The sequence below is a fragment of the Phoca vitulina genome, unplaced genomic scaffold, assembly GCF_004348235.1.
Source record: "Phoca vitulina isolate PV1807 unplaced genomic scaffold, GSC_HSeal_1.0 scaffold7, whole genome shotgun sequence".
Classification (NCBI taxonomy): domain Eukaryota; kingdom Metazoa; phylum Chordata; class Mammalia; order Carnivora; family Phocidae; genus Phoca; species Phoca vitulina.
The window spans coordinates 29,500,234-29,520,993 of NW_022589710.1; the positions used below are offsets into that span (position 1 = coordinate 29,500,234).

Consider the following 20,760-nt stretch of genomic DNA (forward strand, 5'->3'; position numbering starts at 1 on the left):
AGTCATAGTCATAGATGTAGACACAATTATTAAAGTGCCTCAAAAGTAAGATTTATCATATTTAGACAAAATATTAACAATGGTTTTACTCCTCATACAATTCCATTTTATAATATTCTAAATATTTTTTCTTCTCATTCTACCAGAGAAAATCCTTTCCTAAATACATATTGCATACCCTTCCCTGCTAATTTTATGGGACTTCATAATAATTTTTTAATAACTTTCCAAAATTATAAATCTTCTACTGACAAGATTTTTTTTTACATAGGAAGTTTTTTTACACACGTTTTACCCTAGAGAATAGCAGATTCTCAACACCAAAAAAAGCACATCAAGAAAATTTTTACAGTTGTGGTGGTACATTTTTTACCACTTTAAAATCAACCCGCCACTGCAGAGGCACCTGTAATTTCATCACTGTCCTGTAGGGACATGTTGTGACAGAGATCGCGTACTCTTCACTGTCGTGCACATTCCACTCCCATGGCTCACTTTCTTCCTTCTCATCTCTGCAAGTGCAGAGTGAGTGAAAGATTCATGAGACTCTTAACATGAGATCCATCCTCTCGACGAACGCACATGCAATATTTTTACCATAGGCACAGCATTAGACAGCACATCTCTGGAACTTCTTCATCTTGTGGCACTGAAACTTTGGAGCTGTTGAACAATGATTCCCACTTCCCTCCACCACCAGCCTCTGGCAACCACCATGCTACAGTCCCTGTTTGACTGTTTTAGGTACCTCACGTAATTGGAATCCTGCAGTGTTTGTAATGTCCCCTAGATTCATCCATGTTGTTGCATGTGGCAGGATTTCCTTGTTTTAAAGGCTGAATAATATCCCACTGGATGTTTTTACCACATTTTTTTTTTTAATCCATTCACCCACTGGTGGACTTTCAGGTTGTTTCTATATCTTGGCTATTGTAAATAACGCTACCGTGAACGTAGGGAGCAGATCTCTCTTTGAGATCCTGATTTCGGGGTTTTTTTTTAGGGTTTTTTTTTTTTTTTTTTGGATAAATATCCAGAAACAGGATTGCTGAATCACATGGTAGTTTGATTTTTAATATTTTAGGGAACCTCCATACTGTTATAAACTTCTAAATGCTTTTTTTCATACTTCCCATTTCATCATATAGAATATTTGAAAGCCTCAATATTTAATAAAAGTAATTTTTTGCTACTTCATCAAAAGCATACTTAAGTGAAACTGGCATTATTTTTAACTGCAAGTGCATGGCCATGAAGAATACAGTGGCCATTAATAATACAGTTTGGTGCCACTGGTTTGATTTCCACCAAAGCACATGATTGCCTTAGCACCATTAGAATAAACAGCACAGTGGAAAAGGCAAATGGCGTGTTTGTATTATTATGAAGGCAATTTTGGCTTCATGGACCTGATCCTTAGAAAAGGTCTCGGGGACCCTCAGAGGTTCATAGACCACACTAAGAAATACCGAATTATACTATACTAACCTCTTGCATTTCATAGCTGAGAAATCTGGGTCTTCGAAAGGAACAGTGACTAGCTACTAAGGGCAGAGAAAGCGTTAGTGGTAGAAGTCAGTTTTATGTCTCCTGAGTTCTACACTCCTACGTGGTACCACCTCGACCTCTGTATATGAAGCATGGTAATTCAACAAGCATTTATAGATTTACTAAGAAAACAGAACACATTTGTCGTTTTTACTAAAATAATCTGATTCCACTTGCAAAATAACTAGACATATTGGAGGATTAATATCAGATCACTCTAAGCAGAGTAGAATTAAGCAAACTCTTAGAAGGTCCTGAAAAATCAAGCTTGTTTTAATTTTTTTTTCTTCCTCTTACACATTTTTATGTCCCCAGCCCACCACTGATAAAGGTTAGCGAGCAAAAAGCACTGTACCATTCCTATTTCTCAAGCATGGACCTTGGTGTTGAGGGCTGTTCATTGTAGCCATTATTCTTTAAAATGATTTCTAGGTTAATTGAGCATTTAAAAGCAGAACACCAAACCAAGCCAAAGAAGGGCCTTGTGCTGCCTTTCCCTGGAAAACAGGTAGTAGCTCAGAACTCAGAAATATTATTGCCTAGGATGGGTTAAGGGTGAGAAAGTCTGAGTTAGTATAGCAACAATTTCATAGTAGTTATTTTCTAGAATAGGTGTAAATAAAGGACAGAAAAAAAGAGTGTAGCTTTTGAGAAAGTAAAATATAAAGAATCGTTTGTCACAGGAAGTGACAAAATGTTTTACAAGACCCCTAAAGGGAGGTGTGATGCCAAATGCATCCTGATCCTTGGGGTAAGGAAACCAGAGGCCTCAAACATTGCTCGGTTTCATGGTCTTCGATCCTGGGTGCTGCTGGACCTTACGGTTTGGGTTTTTGTTTGTTTGGTTTTTAATTTAGTTGGTTTATACCACTTTTAGATGGTAACATTTTATTAGCACCCACCTAGGTGAGAAAAAATGTTAAAGAATATCTACTTTTTAAACAGTTATTTCTTAAAACATGATGCCTGTCTCTCTCCCAGGGTTCAAGGTCACTGTCCTAATCCTCCAGTCATCAATTTCATTTCTTGAGCACCTGCTATGTATCAGATAGTCATCTAGTTACTGGAGGTAGGCAGCCCCTCTCCTGGAGCCTGCATTCTGGAGGAGGGAAACAGACCACAAATAAGGCAGAAGTAACAGCAAATGCCAAGGCCCCCAGGCAGGAGCAGGGTGAGGGAGGTGGTCAGTGAAATGAGATGAGCTTGGAGAGGTGGGGCCCGTAGGCCAAGTAAAAAAATCGGGGTGTTAAGCACGGGAGAGATAAAATCTGATTTACATTCCTTAAAGATATCTTCGGAGGGAGTGTTGACAGGCAGGGTTAAACGTGGGTGTGGAGGAAATAAAGGATCAAGGATAATTCTTTGGTATTGATTTCTAGCTTGAGCAAATTGGATGTCAGTCATTGACCTGGGGAATCTAGGGGTTGAAGAGGAGTCCAGGTTCTGTTTAGAACATCTTACATTTTGAGATGCTTATTAGACAACCAAGTGGAGATCGGGCATACGAGTCTGAAGCTCTAGGTAGAGATCAGGGCTTTTTGGCTAATAATGGAATTTGACGAGACTACCTAGGGAGGGAACAGAAAGCGCAGGGAAGGGGGCTATTTGCCAACTAGCCTGTAAGAGTTTCATTATTCCAATACCAGGTACAGATATGCCAGGATATGGATTATAAGCCCTGGAAAGCTCTGCAAGAGTGGTTTCAGTGCAGCTCTGGGGTAGAAACTCCCGCTGGGTGGGCTGAGGAGGGAAGTTAAGGGGATGAGTAAGGAAATGGGAGGGTAACAACTAGTGACAGGTTTTACGGGATGTATTTCCACTAAGTGAATCAGAGAAATGGGGCTATAGCTTGAGGGCTGCTTACAAGTGAAGGAATATGTTTTTAAAGGTGAGAGACTAGTCTAGAAAAATGCTACTCAAAGTGTGCTCAACTGAGCAGCCAAGTCTCTGTTAACAGGGCAGAATGAGCTGAGTAGGAAATCTCGAGGAGGAGTTTGGAAACCTACGGCACTTTTTAGAGTACCTGAAACCTTAAAGCAGATGATCGTTTTTCTAATACTCATTCTGATTGTACTTTTTAAAAGTATCAGTGACAAGTTGAAGTTTAAAAAACAAATTGGTCCTTTTATCCCCACAGAGTCACGGAGTTTGAGAAGCTCCAGAATGTGTTTGATAGCTGATGATAAGATCTAGTAGTCTAGAGAGAGAAATGAATGATTCTGTAGAGAGAGGGGACAGTGTCAGGAACAAAATTCTTGGGAAGGGAAGAATAGTGAGACGCCAGGCATCAAGAGAGAGTTTGGTCTTGGGTAGGAGCCGCGATATTCCATCCTTGTCATTAGAAGGAAGTCAGAAAATAAGGTTACAGATGCAGGGATAGGAGTACCAGTGGTCCAGGAAAGATGACGGAGGCCCTTCCAGCCACTTTGTGCCATATTACCTGTACTGAATTGGACTGACAACCAGACAAACCCAAACTTTTCTCATATATGAAAAATTTCACATGCTGAGTGATGCTGTGTGTGTGGTGTCAGTAAAATCCTCCCTCTGGCTACTATAAGAATATCAGCACTGTACGATTACCAGATGGAATTCAGAACCATCTTGGTTGTCTACATGACTGCCCTTAAGATAATGTAGAGTTGAGCAACCCTCAGTTTGTTTCCTGAGATTAAGAATTCCTCATGGTGAGCGCTGTGAATTGTGTAAGACTGTTGAATCACAGACCTGTACCTCTGAAACAAATCATACATTATATGTTAAAAAAAAAAAAAAAAAGCAGAAGAAGAAGAAGATAGCAGGAGGGGAAGAATGAAGGGGGGGAAATCAGAGGGGGAGACGAACCATGAGAGACTATGGACTCTGAGAAACAAACTGAGGGTTCTAGAAGGGAGGGGGGTGGGGGGATGGGTTAGCCTGGTGATGGGTATTAAAGAGGGCACGTTCTGCATGGAGCACTGGGTGTTATACGCAAGCAATGAATCATGGAACACTACATCAAAAACTAGTGATGTAGGAAAATGATTTAAAAACACAATTTTATTCTATGTAGGTACCTACAATAAAAATAATAATGCTTTAAAGCCAAAAAAAAAAAAAAAAAGATAATGTAGAGTTGATCCAATACCCAAAAGGATGGGTTCCAAGTTTTGCACGTCAGGTGAGCTTTCAGTAGAAAAGTGGCTTAGTTTTTTTTTTTTTTCTGGCAAAAGCACCATGAGGTTTGTATCGGAAGTATAAAATTATACTGGCGCACCACAGGTTAGATTTAAGTGGAAGTGAATTGAAAAACAACTCAAACATGACCAAGTCAGATAGGTATCATGACTTGCAATAATCGATCCTAGTAGTATGTTCCAGTTGGAATAAAATGTCATGTGTTATAGTCCATTTCCGTTAACTCATCAAAACATTAATTTAATACATGGCCTTTCCCGAAGAGAGTAATCTTTGTAGACAGTAACAGTTGTATGACATTCTACTTGAGCATGGTTTTAGCTTTGCGCTTAAAACAGAGCTTGAAGAGTCTTTGCCCTCTTCCATGGAGGTGACGAAATTATGTCAGAGACTGTCTTTGTGAGAGCTCTAGGCAATTTTAGAACTTTCCACATTTCGCTCCTAAGCTTTGTTGGAACAGAGGTTCAGGACAAGTTGATTCCTGAGTTTAGAGTAGCCTTTATGTTATTTTTTATTTTCTGTATTTGTGAAATATTTTACAATAAATATTTGTTACTTTTCTAGTTTAAAAAATATTTTAAAGTGAAATAAGTCAAAGACATATACTGTATATCACTTACATGTGGAATCTATTAAAAAAAAAATCAAAACCATAGAAGCAGAGACTAGAATGGTAGTTACCAGGGGCTGAGGGGGCGGGGGCATAGAGAGGTGTTGGTCACAGAGTACAAACTTCCAGCTGTAAGATGAATAGGTTCTGGGGATCTAATGTACAGCATGGTGATTATAGTTAATAATACTGTATTGTATACCTCAAAGTAGCTAAGAGAATAGCTTTAAAAAAAAAAAAGCAGTCTGAATCAGAGCTTCTGAGTCACATACCCAGCTTTTAAATGAGTCTAGCCGAGGGAAGACTCTCAACTTTAGAAAGATGAATTATATAAGATTTATAATATCTCTTAATTTAGATTTTATGTTGCCTTTTTTTAGCAAGTTTTATGTTTTCTAAACCTGAAATGCATACATTCAGGCAATGTGCATCTATTCACATTGATGAGTTTCAGTGAATCCAGAGGTTTATTTTATTCCAGGCACATTTCATTAGGACAAGAAATCAAGGGTTGTAAAAAAAAAAAAAAAGAAAGAAAGAAAGAGAGAAAATAGATGTCTGTTGTCTATTGGTTTAATAGAGATAGTCTATGCATGAAAATGTGTGAGATTTATAAAAGAAACTTAATAATTTTCCAGGAAGCAAACAGAGCTAAATAATGCAAGATAATATGTATTTTTTCACTTTTATTTCTTTGGATGAAAAATATATTACATCTTATGTTTTAGATAGAATTTTGAGATCAGGTGAAAGATACCTGACAAATTGACTTTTGGGGGTCTTCTGCATACATGTCTGGGAGCTCCCTGTGTCCCTCCCCTCATCAGCTTCCAAATCAAAGTCACTAGCATTAGGAAAGAACATTAACGTCCTACTTAGTGAGAAATGATTTGTTTACATATAAATGATTTTGATTTAAAAAGTCTCTATGGTGTATAAATAACATGTATCACTGTTTTCTGGTCAGAGATTCATAGAACAGCATTACAAAAATGTTTTGATATTTTGTCTTGAGGATTTTTTTTTATTTGTAAACAAATACTTAACTCTTCCCAGTTTACAGGACAGAGCAGTTACCTATCTTATTGGTATTTTTGAATATGAAAACCTTTTTTTAGAACTGTAAGATCTTCCAAATGAAATATATTCTTTCTGGAAGCATTTAATCTTACCAAAGAAAGTTAGTCAACATAATATTATTGGCAGCTTTTTAGACTTTCCCAAGAGAGATTTTTTTTTTTTTAATCCAAACTTGAAATGTTAAGACCACCTTTTTGAACCTTTCATCTGACTGCATCCCAAACTTTGGGCTGACTTGTCTTGCCCTTTACATCATTCTCGTTTACACTGAATAATGGCAACAGGCATTTGATCTGTCGGGGTTAGGGCTATTCTTGCTCTATGCCATGAGTTACTGGTGGATTCACTTAGTGGGGAAAACCAATCCTTGCTGCCGGGCAAGAGTTCCTTTGTTTGTTGGCGTTCTTTAAAATCTTGGTTTTTTCCAGCTGGAAATAGGGGGGCGGGTGGGTGGGGTAGAGGATAATTTGCTGTTAATGTTTTCACCTGATCCAAGAGATACAATCTCGGGGTGGGGGGGCGCTATCTAATGTTTTTCTCCAGAATAAAAAATTTAGCTTTTCTCTTAATATTTAAAATCTCATGATTGGTTACTCTAATATCTCCCTTAGTTAAACAAGAAAAGGAAAAGAACTAAATTTTTTTCATGAAATTCTTAAGCAGAGATAATAAATGTTAATGTTAAAGGGATCCTGAACACTCATTCCATGTGAACAAAATATGGTGACATATTTTTCAAACGAATCATGAGTACATTTGATTTATTTAGGTGGGCAGATCAACAGAAAGCCCTATCGACTTCGTTGTTACAGACACAATTTCTGGCAGTCAGAACAACGATGAGGCCCAGATTACACAGAGCACCATATCCAGGTTTGCCTGCAGGATTGTCTGTGACAGGAACGAACCTTACACCGCACGGATATTCGCAGCCGGATTTGACTCTTCCAAAAACATATTTCTTGGAGTAAGTACTATTACTAAGTACATTGTTTCAAGGAAAACGCCCATTATCATCAGATACAACATTTAATTGTGGCCAAAAATCTGCCTTCCATGGTGCCTCCAGTTAGATTTGGAGATTTTAGTTTTCAGATGTGGAGTCTGAAAGGCTGTTATTAAGAATCTAAAAATAATTAAGTCATTACTTGATACTTGTTACATTTGCTGTATTATGTATATGTACAGTAATTACTTTTTAAAAAATGTATATTAACATTGTACTTAATGTATTTATAGTAGATTTAAGGGGGTTTATTTCAGTGGGAAAAATAAATGGTCAAATCTACATAGAGTTCAAAGGAAAAAGTGACATTCATTTATTCATTCAAAAAATTTTCATTGGGTGTTTGCTGGGTTCTATGTCAGGTGTTATATAGGTGTGATATCACAGAACAAAACAGATTAAAAATTTCTGGCTTCATAAGGCTTCCATGTAAATGAAACCTAGAAGTTTTAGTGAATATCCAATTTTAATATAGTTTTGTTTTGTTTTTTTAAATCAGGATGTTTTTGCAGGGGGAAAAAAAAAACAACATTCAAAATGGCCTTTAAAAATGGCCTAAACAGGGGCGCCTGGGTGGCTCAGTCAGTTAAGCATCTGCCTTCAGCTCAGGTCATAATCTCAGGTTCCTGGATGACACCCCCTAACCCCCGCCGCCCCCGCCTTGGGCTCCCTGCTCAGTGGGGAGTCTGCTTCTCCCTCTGCCCTCCCACCCCCCGCTCCTGGGCACACATGCTCTTTCTCTCTCTCTTGCTCACTCTCGCTCTCAAATAAATAAATAAAATATTTTTTTAAATGGCCTGAACAATAATAAAAATGTATTATTTCATGTAACAAGGAGCGCCAAGGAAGACAGCTCCAGGGTTGGGTAACTCAGTGATTCCGTGTCATCCAGGGAAGCAGGTTCGTTCTGTCTTGCCCCTTCCTCCCCGGGCAAATCCACTTCCTCAGGCTGCCTTAGGGATGAGAGACGGCTCCTGCACTTCATTTATCCCCGGCCACATGACCACTTCCGGCTGAAGAAGAGGCGGCAGAGGCACTGTTTCTTCCTTATCTCTTTTTATTGTTTTTTTATTTACTTTTTGCAAATGAATAAATTTGACACGTAACATTGTGTAAGTGTAAGGTGTACAGCCATGTTACCATGATGTACTTATATGTTGTAAAATGATTGCCAGTATAGGATTATTTACCACATCGCGCAACTATAGTACAATAATATGGTCTATATTCATAACACGGTACATTAGATCTCTATGGCTGATTACAAGCTTGTACCTTTAAACATCATCAGTCTTACCACTCTCCCTGTGTTTCCCCCACCCACACCCATCCCATCCCCAGTAACTGTCATTTTACTCTGTTTTTGTAGGCTTAACTTTTTAAGATTCCACATATAAGTGATATCATACAGTACGTATTTTCTCTGACTTGTTTAGCATAATGTGCTCAAGGTCCATCTATGTTGTTGCAAATGGAAGGCTATCCTCCTTTCTCGTGGGTAAATAATATGTACAGTGTCTTTTTTTATCCATTCATTCATTGATGGGCATTGGATGGCTTCCATATCTTGGCTGTTGGGAATAATGCAATAAACATGGGAGTGCATATATCTCCTTGAAATCCTGTTTTCATTTCCTTTGAGTATGTGCCCTAAAGTGGAAATGCTGGATCATATGGTAGTTGTTTTTAAATTTTGGACTATTTAGGGTCTTTTGTGGTTGCACATAAAGCTTAGGATTATTTCTTCTATTTCTGTGAAGAATTCTTTTAATATTTTGATGGGGATTGTGTTGAATCTATAGATGGATTTGGGTAGTATGGCCATTTTAACAATAATCTTCGGATTCATAAACATGGGGTGTCTTTCCATTTGTGTCTTCAATTTCAGCAAAGTGTTTAATTTTCATTGTATAGATCTTTCACTTCCTTGGTGAAATTTATTCCCAAGTACTTTACTGTTTTTGATGCTGTTGTAAATGGGATAGTTTTCTTTAGGCCTTTTTCAAATGCTTCATCTTCATCATTAGTGTAAAGGAATGCAACTTTCTTCTCTATGTTGGTTTTGTGTCCTGCCACTTTACTGAAATTGTTAATTCCAACAGCTTTTTGACTGCTTCTTTGGGATTCTCAATATACAAGATTGTATCATTAGCAAATAGGGCTAAGCAATAGTTTCACTTCTTTCTTTCCAATTTATATGCCATTTATTTCTTTATCTTGCCTAATTGCTCTGGCTAGGACATGTAGCACTATATTGAATAGGAATGGTGAGAGTGGGCATCCTTGTCTTGTTTCTGATCTTAGAGGAAACACTTGCAGTCTTTCTTCATTGAGTATGATGTTAGCTGTAGGTTTGGCATATATGCCCTTTATTATGTTGAGATATATTCCTTCTGTAGCCAATCTGGTAAGGGTTTATATTCTGAAAGGATGTTGTGTTTTGTCAAATGCTTTTTCTGTGGCTGTTGAGATGATCACGTGATTATCCTTCATTTTATTGATAGGATGTATTACATTTATTGATTTGCATACGTTGAACCATACTTGCATCCCAGGGGAAGTCCCACTTGCTCATGGTGTATAATCCTTTTAATGTGTTCTTGAATTTGATTTGCTCATATTTTGTTGAGAACTTTTACATCTACATTTATCAGGGATATTGGTCTATAATTTTCTTGTGGTATCCTTATCTGGTTTTGGTATCAAGGGAATGAGTTTGGAAATGTCCCTTCCTCCTCAATATTTTGGAAGAGTTTGAGGAGGATTGGTGTTATTCCTTTTCTTTTTCTTTTTTCTTTTTTTAATTTTATTATGTTATGTTAGTCACCATACAATACATCATTGGTTTTTGATGTGGTGATCCACGATCCATTATTTTCGTATAACACCCAGTGCTCCATGCAGTACGTGCCCTCCTTAATACCCATCACCGGGCTAACCCATTCCCTTTCCCCCCTCCCCTCTAAAACCCTGTTTGTTTCTCAGAGTCCGTAGTCTCTCATGGTTCATCTCTCCCTCCAATTCCCCCCCCCATTTTTCCCTTCCTTCTCCTAATGTCCTCCATGCTATTCCTTATGTTCCACAAATAAGTGAAACCATATGATAATTGACTTTCTCTGCTTGACTTATTTCACTTAGCATAATCTCCTCCAGTCCCATCCATGTTGATGTAAAAGTTGGGTATTCATCCTTTCTGATGGCTGAGTAATATTCCATTGTATATATGGACCATATCTTCTTTATCCATTCATCTGTTGAAGGGCATCTTGGCTCTTTCCACAGTTGGGCTATTGCGGACATTGCTGCTATGAACATTGGGGTGCATATGGCCCTTCTTTTCACTACATCTGTGTCTTTGGGGTAAATACCCAGTAGTGCAATTGCTGGGTCATAGGGTAGCTCTATTTTTAAATTTTTGAGGCACCTCCACACTGTTTTCCAAAGTGGCTGTACCAACTTGCATTCCCACCAACAGTGTAAGAGGTTTCCCCTTTCTCCACAACCTCTCCAACATTTGTTGTTTCTTTCCCTGTCCATTTTTGCCATTCTAACTGGTGTAAGGTGGTATCTCAATGTGGTTTTGATTTGGATTTCCCTGATGGCTAATGATGATGAACATTTTTTCATGTGCCTGTTAGCCATTTGTATGTCTTCTTCAGAGAAGTGTCTTTTCATATCTTCTGCCTACTTTTTGACTTGATTATTTGTTTTTTGGGTGTTGAGTTTGAGAAGTTCTTTATAGATCTTGGATACCAGCCCTTTTTCTGTAGTGTCATTTGCAAATATCTTCTCCCATTCTGTGGGTTGCCTCTTTGTTTTGTTGACTGTTGCCTTTGTTGTGCAGAAGCTTTTTATCTTGATGAAGTCCCAAAAGTTCATTTTTGCTTTTGTTTCACTAGCTTTTGGAGATGTATCTTGAAAGAAGTTGCTGTGGGTGATGTCAAAGAGGTTACTGCCTATGTTCTCCTCTAGGATTTTGATGGATTCCTGTCTCACATTGAGGTCTTTCATCCACTTTGAGTTTATCTTTGCTGCCAAGACTGAAACAGGAAGAAATTGACAACCTGAATAGGCCAATAACCAGTAACGAGATTGAAGCAGTGATCAAAAACCTCCCAAAAAACAAGAGTCCAGGGCCTGATGGATTCCCTGGGGAATTCTACCAAACATTCAAAGAAGAAATAACACCTATTCTACTGAAGCTGTTTCAAAAAATAGAAACAGAAGGAAAACTTCCAAACTCATTCTATGTGGCCAGCATTACCTTAATCCCCAAACCAGGCAAAGACCCCATCAAAAAGGAGAATTTCAGACCGATATCCCTGATGAATATGGATTCCAAAATCCTCAACAAAATCCTAGCTAATAAGATCCAACAATACATTAAAAGGATCATCCACCACGACCAAGTGGGATTTATCCCCGGGATACAAGAGTGGTTCAACATTCGCAAATCAATCAATGTGATAGAACACATTAATAAGAGGAGGGAGAAGAACCATATGGTCCTCTCAATTGATGCAGAAAAAACATTTGACAAAATACAACATCCTTTCCTGAGTATAGGGATATACTTCAGAGTATAGGGATAAGAGGGAACATTCCTCAAGTTCATAAAATCCATCTATGAAAAACCCACAGCAAATATCATCCTCAATGGGGAAAAGCTGAGAACCTTTCCCTTAAGATCAGGAACACGTCAAGGATGCCCACTCTCGCCACTATTGTTCAACATAGTACTAGAAGTCCTAGCAACAGCAATCAGACAACAAAAAGAAATAAAAGGTATTCAAATTGGCAAAGAAGAAGTCAAACTCTCTCTTTTCGCAGATGACATGATACTTTATGTGGAAAACCCAAAAGACTCCACCCCCAAATTACTAGAACTCATACAGCAATTCAGTAATGTGGCAGGATACAAAATCAATGCACAGAAATCAGTTGCTTTCTTATACACTAACAATGCAACTGTAGAAAGAGAAATTAGAGAAACGATTCCATTTACAATAGCACCCAAAACCATAAGATACCTTGGAATAAACCTAACCAAAGAGGTAAAGGATCTATACTCTAGGAACTACAAAACACTCGTGAAAGAAATTGAAGAAGACACAAAAAGATGGAAAAATATTCCATGCTCATGGATTGGAAGAATAAACATTGTTAAAATGTCTATGCTACCCAGAGCAATCTATACCTTCAGTGCCATCCCGATCAAAATTCCAATGACATTTTTCAAAGTGCTGGAACAAACAATCCTAAAATTTGTATGGAATCAGAAAAGACCCCGAATCACCAAGGAAATGTTGAAAAAGAAAAACAAAGCTGGGGGCATCATGTTGCCCGATTTCAAGCTATATTACAAAGCTGTGATCACCAAGACAGCATGGTACTGGCACAAAAACAGACATATAGACCAATGGAACAGAATAGAGAATCCAGATATGGACCCTCAACTCTATGGTCAAATAATCTTTGACAAAGCAGGAAAAAACATGCAGTGGAAAAAAGACAGTCTCTTCAATAAATGGTGCTGGGAAAATTGGACAGCCACATGCAGAAGAATGAAACTCGACCATTCTCTAACACCATTCACAAAGGTGTTAATTCTTCTTTAAATGTTTGGTAGAATTCTCTAGTTGAAGCCAACTAGTCCTAGGGTTTTCTTGGGATTTTTTTTAAATTACTGATTTGATCTCTTTACTCATTATTGGGCTGTTCAGATCTTCTGATTCTTCTTGATTCAGTCTTGGTAGATGTGTGTTTCTGGAAATGTATCTATTTCTTCTACATTCTAGCAGTCCTTCATGATTCTGTGTATGTCTGTAATATCAGGTATAATGTCTCCTCTTTCATATCTAATTTTGAGTCATCTTTTTTTCTTAGGTTAGCTAAAGATTTGTCGATTTTTATCTATCTTTTTTAGAACAGCTCTCAGTTTCATTGATCTTTTCTGTTGTTTTTCTGGTCTCTATTTTATTTATTTCTGCTTGGATCCTTATTTCCTTCTTTCTGCTAACTTTGGGCTTGCTTTGTTCTTCTTTTTCTAGTTTCTTGAAGTGTAAAGTTAGATTGTTTATTTGAGACTTTTCTAATTTCTTAATATGCATGTTTATTGCTATAGGATTCTCAGAACTGCTTTTGTTGTATCCCACAATATTTGATATGTTGTGTTTACACTTTCAATTGTTTCAAGATAATATTTCCTCTTTTGATTTCTTCTTTGACTCAATGGTTCTTTAGAAGGGAGTTGTTTAGTTTCCACATATTTGTAGATCTTCTCACTTCCCTTTCATTGTCACTTTCTAGTTCATGTCACTGTGGTCAGGGAAGATAGTTGATATGATTTTAGTCTTCTTAAACTTGCTAAAATTTGTTTTGTGGCCTATCCTATCTCTCCTGGAGAATGTTCCAGTGCACTTGAGAAAAATGTTCTGCTACTGTTGGATAGAATGTTCTATATATGTCTACTGAGTCCATTTGTTCTAAAGTGTGGTTCAGTTCCAATGTCTCCTTGTTGATTTTCTGTCTGAAAAATCCATCCATTGCTGACAGTGGGGTATTGAAGTCCCCCACAATTATTATATTGTGGTCTGTTTCTCTATTAGATCTATTATTATTTGCTTCATATAATTTGGTACTCAAATTTTGGGCACATATATATTTACAATCATTATGTTTTCTTGATGTACTGACCCTTTTATGATTATGTAATGACTTTGTCTCTTATTACCCTTTTTGGCTTGAAATCTATTTTGTCTGATGTAAGTATGACTATACCAGCCTTCTCTTGGATTCTGTTTGCTTGGAATATAATCTTTCATCCTTTCATTTTGAGCCTATGTGTGTCTTTAAAGCTGATATGAATCTCCTGCAGGGCAGCATATAGTTGGGTCTTTTGTTGTTTTTAATCCATCCAGCCACTCTATGCCTTTTGCTGAGTTCAGTGCATTTACATTTAGTGTGACTCTTGATATGTAAGGACTTACTACTGCCATTTTCTCTTTTGCCTTCTAGTTATTTTGTCTCTCTAATGTTTCTTTTTCCTTTCATTTCTACCTACCTTTGTACCTTAGTGGTTTTCCATGGTCCTTTTTGCTCAGCTTCCCCCACTTTTGATGTTTTGTGTCTCTGCTCTAGATTTTTGCTTTGTGGTTATCATGAAGTTTACATAAAACAACTCATAGATAAAATAGTCCTTTTTCTGCTGATAGCAATTTCTCTTCTTTTGCCTATGAAAATTCCATCCTTTTACTCTTTTCCTTTTATATTTTTCATATCACAAATTATCTCTTTTTATGCTGTGATTTTGTTACCACGTTGTAGTAGCTGTAGTTGTTTTTATTTATTACAGGTATTTTTCATGCTCTTTGCCTTTTATGCTATCATTAGGAGTTTAGAGTTTAGCATATTACTACAAAGAGTTGCAGTTTCTAATTCTGTCACTTTAATCAGAGTTTTGTGTGCCTCCGTCTTTTCATTTCAGCTTGAAGAGCTCCTTTCAGCATTTCTTGTAAGGCATATCTAGAGATGGTGAACTCCCTCAGCTCTTGTTTGTCTGAGAAAGCCTTTACTTGTCCTTTATATCTGAAGCATAACTTTGCTGGGTAGACTATTCTTGGCTGGCAGTTTTTATCTGAGAAATTTGATAGCCTGATGGGGATTCCTTTGTAGGTTACTATCTTTTTATTCCCTAGCTGCCTTTAAAATTCTGTCATGGACTTTTAATAGTTAATATAATGTGTCTTGGAGAAGATCTTGCATTGAGATAATAAGATGTTCTGTTGGCTTCATAGACTTTGTATATCCAGGTCTTTCCCCAAGTTTTGGAAGTTCTCAGGAATTATTTCTTTAAATATGCTGTCTGTCCTTTTCTCCCTTTCTTCTCCTTCCAGAAAATTCATTATTCTTATGTTGGCTTTTCTGATGGAGTCTGCTAGCTCTTGTAGTGTTTCTTCACTTCTTAAATCTTAGTTCTCTCCTCTCTTCCATCTGAATCATTTCTATGTTTCTGCCTTCCAGTTTGCTAATTCTCTCTTCCACCTGATCTGCTCTATTTCCAGTGCTTTCTAATGCATTCTTCATGTCATTTATTGAGTTGTTCAGACCCAGAATTTGTTTGGTTCTTTTTAAGAATTTTGGTGCCTTTGGTAAAGTATTCCTTCTGTTTGTCAGTTTTATTTCTGAGGTCATTGTATTGCCATTCTCAGTTTTCTTGTAGCTCATTAAATTTCTTCATAACTGCTGTTTTGAATTCTGTATCCATTAGATTGCAATATTCCATATCTTTGGGTTCAGTTGCTGGAAAATTGTCATTTTCTTTTTGTGATACTGTATGACTGATTTTTCTTGATGTTTGATTAAAAGTGCCTCTGTCCTCACATTGGAAGTAGGGAACACCCTATTTAGGCAAGCTTCTGTTTACTTTGATTCTAACAGTTCAACATGTTGGTAGTTAGGAGCCTTTCTTTTGTTTTCCAGAAGGTGGCACTATAGCACAAATTTTTGGTTTATCTTCGGGGGTAGGGGCTGCCTTTTCAGAGGTTGGGAGTGGGCACCAAGGGAAAAGGAATGGGAGGGTGCAGCAGAGCTGGGGGAGGTATGTACTTAGTTCTTGGGACTTTTTTTTTTTTTAAATGAAAGTAGTTTTATTCTTTTTTTTTTTTTTTTTAAGATTTTATTTATTTATTTGAGAGAGAGAGAGAATGAGAGAGAGCACATGAGAGGGGGGAGGGTCAGAGGGAGAAGCAGACTCCCTGCCGAGCAGGGAGCCCGATGCGGGACTCGATCCAGGGACTCCAGGATCATGACCTGAGCCGAAGGCAGTCGCTTAACCAACTGAGCCACCCAGGTGCCCAGTTCTTGGGACTTTGATGTGCCCACAGCCTGGTAGGGGAATCTTCAAGTTGGGGTGGGGGGGTGAGGGGGTGGTCCAAGAAATCCATGGACCAGAACCCTGGGGCAGACAGTAGAAGACCCTTCCCTGAAGTTCTCTTTGCCTACTTCCCTCCCCCCACTCAACTGCAGTTTTTCCTCAGAGACAGCAGTGGGTCCTTCCAGCTATAGAACATATGTGGGGCAGACCCCCACTTAACCTCCTTCACCCTCCACCTCCTTTGTCAGAAAAGGTCGTGCTATCCCCCTGCCCACCGGCCACTGCCTTTGTCACCTCTGGCTCCCCAGCGACTCCCCTGTGCTGCCTCCTCTGTGATGCACCCAGTTTCAGGGGCATGGATGTATGGATCTCTCTCAGGTGATCTGGATGCTGCGCAGCCATGTTCTTGCTTGGTTATGGATGTCTGATTAGTTGTAAATCCAAGGGGCAAGGAAAAAGGAATGACCCATGCCGCTGGGAGGCTGATGTCATTCCCCCCTTCCTGTTCTCTTTTTAGAGCAAAGGAACCTTACCAGGAAGGCTCCTAGAAGACCCACTCATGTCTCATTGGCCAGAGCTCAGTCACTGGCAAGAGGGCTTATCCTAATCAGAACTGACTCCTGAGTCATGTGAGCAGTATCTGGCTCTGTCCTCAAGAAAGAGAAATCACTGGCGCAGGCATCCAAGAGTGTTTGTCCTGCCATTATATCAAGCTGTCTTTACCTTCCATCTTTGAGTATATAAACATTGATATTTATCAAGACATACTGGCCAAAACTTTTAGCCTAACATTTTTTAAAATTTTGTATGTTTAGTAAAAATTCCTTTTTCCCCTTCCTTCTGTATACTTCCCAGGTGATGATTACATGTAAAGCACTGGTACATAAGAGGCGAAAGGATTGCACAAATAGAACTGAAGAACACATACTAGATTCCTGGAATCTCCCAGGGGTAAGGGGGTTGGATAGAAAAGAATCTCTGAGGGAAGGGCTCAGGCATCAGGTTCCTTTTTTTTTAAAGCTCCCAAGATGAATATAATACATATCCAATGATAAATCATTCATACATTTTAGCACTTTCATGTTATCAGAATAATTGCATATTTTATCCTTCTGATTATTAGCTTTAAATAGAAAATGAAAATTCATCACTTTCCTTCCTTCTGCCCATACTGGGTATCTTAAAGAGATTCTGGGATCCCTTCATTTTGAGCTTAATCTTAGCATGCTTTTTCTGTTCTGTGGTATGCTCTCCAGGAAAAGGCAGCAAAGTGGAAAAACCCCGATGGCCACATGGATGGGCTCACTACAAATGGCGTCCTAGTGATGCACCCCCGAGGGGGCTTCACTGAGGAGTCCCAGCCTGGGGTCTGGCGTGAGATCTCTGTCTGTGGAGACGTGTACACCCTGCGAGAAACCAGGTCAGCCCAGCAAAGAGGAAAGCTGGTGAGTGGTCTTCACTCTGGAAAATGTACCACACTACAAAAGCCTAGCTCAAGGACTGTCATTTGTCTCCCCCGAAATCCAGAACCTTTGTGGAAGCACCAGTGCTGTGGACCATTGACCCAGGAGAATGAGCGTTCCTTAAGCCCCTGAAAATGCTAAGGAAATGGGCTTATTTCCTTCCATGATTAAGCTTTTCCCATAGTAGAAGAAAATTATCTTTTTGCTCCTTACTACCTTAATAGCATCTCTTTTATTGTATGCTTCATTCCTCTTAAATTCCTCTTAAATTCACTTTAAGAAGGACAAACTTATTTTTAGTGTAAAACTGTACTAATGTGGAAAAATCCTGAGCTGTCCAAGACTAATTAGTGAAAATTATGAATTACAGAGTTATTTACTAGACTTTCTGGAACTAAAAGATAATTAAGTTAGCTTTTTTCCCTTGAGTTCATAGTAAGAAATTAATACATAATACCCTATATAATTCACCAAAATCATAAAACTTTTTATTTGAAATCATTCATTGAGGGCATTGACTTGGCATGTTAATATTTTCCTATAAATATCCCTGCTTCTCCCAAATGCCCTAAAGCAGTTGGCTTTTTAACTCTTTCTTCTGTGGAGAATAATTATAAGCCCTTAAATGGGAAGTTTTGGGTGTCTGATCTTGCCATGGCTGTGGCAAAGCGCCAGAAGTTTCTGAGTAAACTTTCGACTCCAGTGCTTTTAATTAATTGGTAGATAGAACCTAGAACTAGAGAGAATGACCGTTTCCTTCAGAACCCCTCTAGAAAAGCACAGAGTGATCTAGCATTTTTCAGCAAGATGATAACCAGCTGTTACTGAGACGGAAAAAAGATGGCAGTGGCGGGAGGTTGGGGGAAGAGGGACTCTTATACTAACCTGGTTTGCTAGACTCTACTCAATGTTTGTTTGTAGGGAACTGTTATTTATGTTTCATAGTATTACTGAGTATTTTACAATAAAGCCCAATATTAGAGCATCCTGGCTGAGTAAACGTGAGAAGTGTTTTCTAAGAAAGACCAGAGCAAATACGATAACCTCTTGTTTAAACACTTCTCAAGAGAATGTAAATAGGGAACAGACTGTGAAAGCAGTTTTTCCAAATAACTTTGTTTCTGATCACTGGATGACTTTATACAAAACTGACCTAGGTTGGCTGAACTGGTTATCAGTCATTATGATGGCAACAGTAGAAGTCATTATAAATCATTGCGGGGTGCAGGCATTACGTTAACATTTCAGAGACCTCAGCTCATGAAATCTGAGCAGCTTTGTCAGGGAAGTGGAATCCTGCCCATTTTATGGATGGGGAAGGTATGGCATAGAGAGGTTAAATATTACCCAGGGTCCCAGAGTGAGAAGGTGGCAGCAGATGGGATTAAAACGCCATCCTCCCTGATTGAGAATCTGGACTCCAAGCTGCCACTCAGTATAATCTCGTGGGGGACAGCACCAGGCCCTCACCTGAGCGGGTTTACACGAGAGCATTTGCTTCCCTGGGAAATAGAAAAGCATTCGCTGGAGTCCGTAAGGGGCTTGTCTGTCTCAAAGGGCACATTTATAGGATGAGATTCTTGCCCACCCTCGGTGATTGTGCAGTGACCCAGCTCAGGCAGCTGTGTGTGCCAGAGGAGGGGACAGTGCTCCTGAGAAGAAACGACTCCAAACATAGCCTGTGTTCATGGGTTGTGTTAAATCTCAACTAATTTTAAACTTAGTCCCTGTAGGAGACCCTTAGACCTGCCTCAGATTGTGCTGTCCTGTTTGATAGTGTACGATGGGCCTGGCCTAGAGGAAAGGTTTCTGAGCTCCCATCCTTCTGATTTTGCACGGTGGGAGACACCGTGGGGATGAGAGGACCCAGCCTCCCTGCAGCCCCCTCTTGTTAACCAGGCGAAGTTTGTCTGAGGTGAACACCTGCTGATTCTTGGAGCTTAGGTTTCCATTTCTAACTCTGGTTCTGTACCTGTGACTGGTAGCATCGAGGTAAATGGTCTAGCTGGAGATCAGATTTGGGGAACGGTCTCTGGCAGTACTCTCCGTTTGCAGTTTAACACAGAAATATGGAGACTAACGTGATCTGCTGGAAATCCAGAATACTATAAAAGTAGTAGATGCCTCCTGTTCTCAGTGCAGAACTAGTGCAGGTAGATGGTTTCGTGTTAATATCCTACTTGGCATTTCATGTGGATCAGCGTACGGATGTGTTAACTGCCATGGTTTCTCCTCATCACAGCAAAGCTTTGTCCTTGATCAACATAATTAATTAAGTGTGGAGGAAATGCCCTTTCAGGAGCTGAACCCCCTGAATAAATAGGTGAATAGACTTTGAATTGTATCCTCTTCCTTTACCTAGAACATTATAAATGTTCTCAACTAGGTGTGAGTGTACTAGAGACCTATCTACTAGAGCTATACTAGACATATAATGTCTCAGATTCTAGTCTCAGATTCTATTTGGGGTATTTAATTAAACTATAATGGCTCTGTAAAATTTAGTAAATTCTGCTAAGTTAATCTTACCTAATTTTAGGTGCTATAAAAATAACCATAGTGTTACATACAGGCTCTCCCAAGTGCTTCATATTAAGTCTCTCTCAGGCAGCACTCAAAGCAACCTCATGAGATCAGTGTCATGGTTCCCAGTGACAGATGAGAAAAGCAGGGCTTTAAAAAGTTGATACTTGCTTGTAAGTAGTGGGCGGGGATTTGAACTCTGTACCATAACCTTAGCTGTCTGATCGGTAGGGGCCATTATGTTTTAAGTGTCTTACGTTTACAATATCACTGTCGATTCCTCAGGCTTTCTCCTTGCCTTTTTTTTTTTTTTTTTTTTTGGGTAGAATTTTAAAAATAAAATCCGAGCCTGTGTCCTTGCACAGCGGTGTCTTTACCATGCTACTACCCCCCACACGTCGTCTGCAGAAAAACTGCATTGTGTTCACAGTTGAAAGAGAACACACGAGAAATACCAGTTCAGGAAGAGAGAAAGCAG

The 20,760-nt window shown here is 38.8% G+C and overlaps 1 protein-coding gene across 3 annotated transcripts in view; it reads left to right on the top strand.

The window, feature by feature from the left end:
* PELI2 (pellino E3 ubiquitin protein ligase family member 2) overlaps positions 1-20,760 on the top strand; it is a 193,394-nt gene that overhangs the window by 164,489 nt on the left and 8,145 nt on the right. For 2 of the 3 annotated variants that reach the window (XM_032405176.1, XM_032405178.1), the window contains exons 4-5: positions 7,185-7,382; positions 17,553-17,741. In XM_032405176.1, coding sequence (XP_032261067.1) covers positions 7,185-7,382; positions 17,553-17,741 — 387 coding nt within the window. The remainder of the gene's footprint in view (positions 1-7,184; positions 7,383-17,552; positions 17,742-20,760) is intronic. The other variant, XM_032405177.1, reaches the window with a different exon arrangement.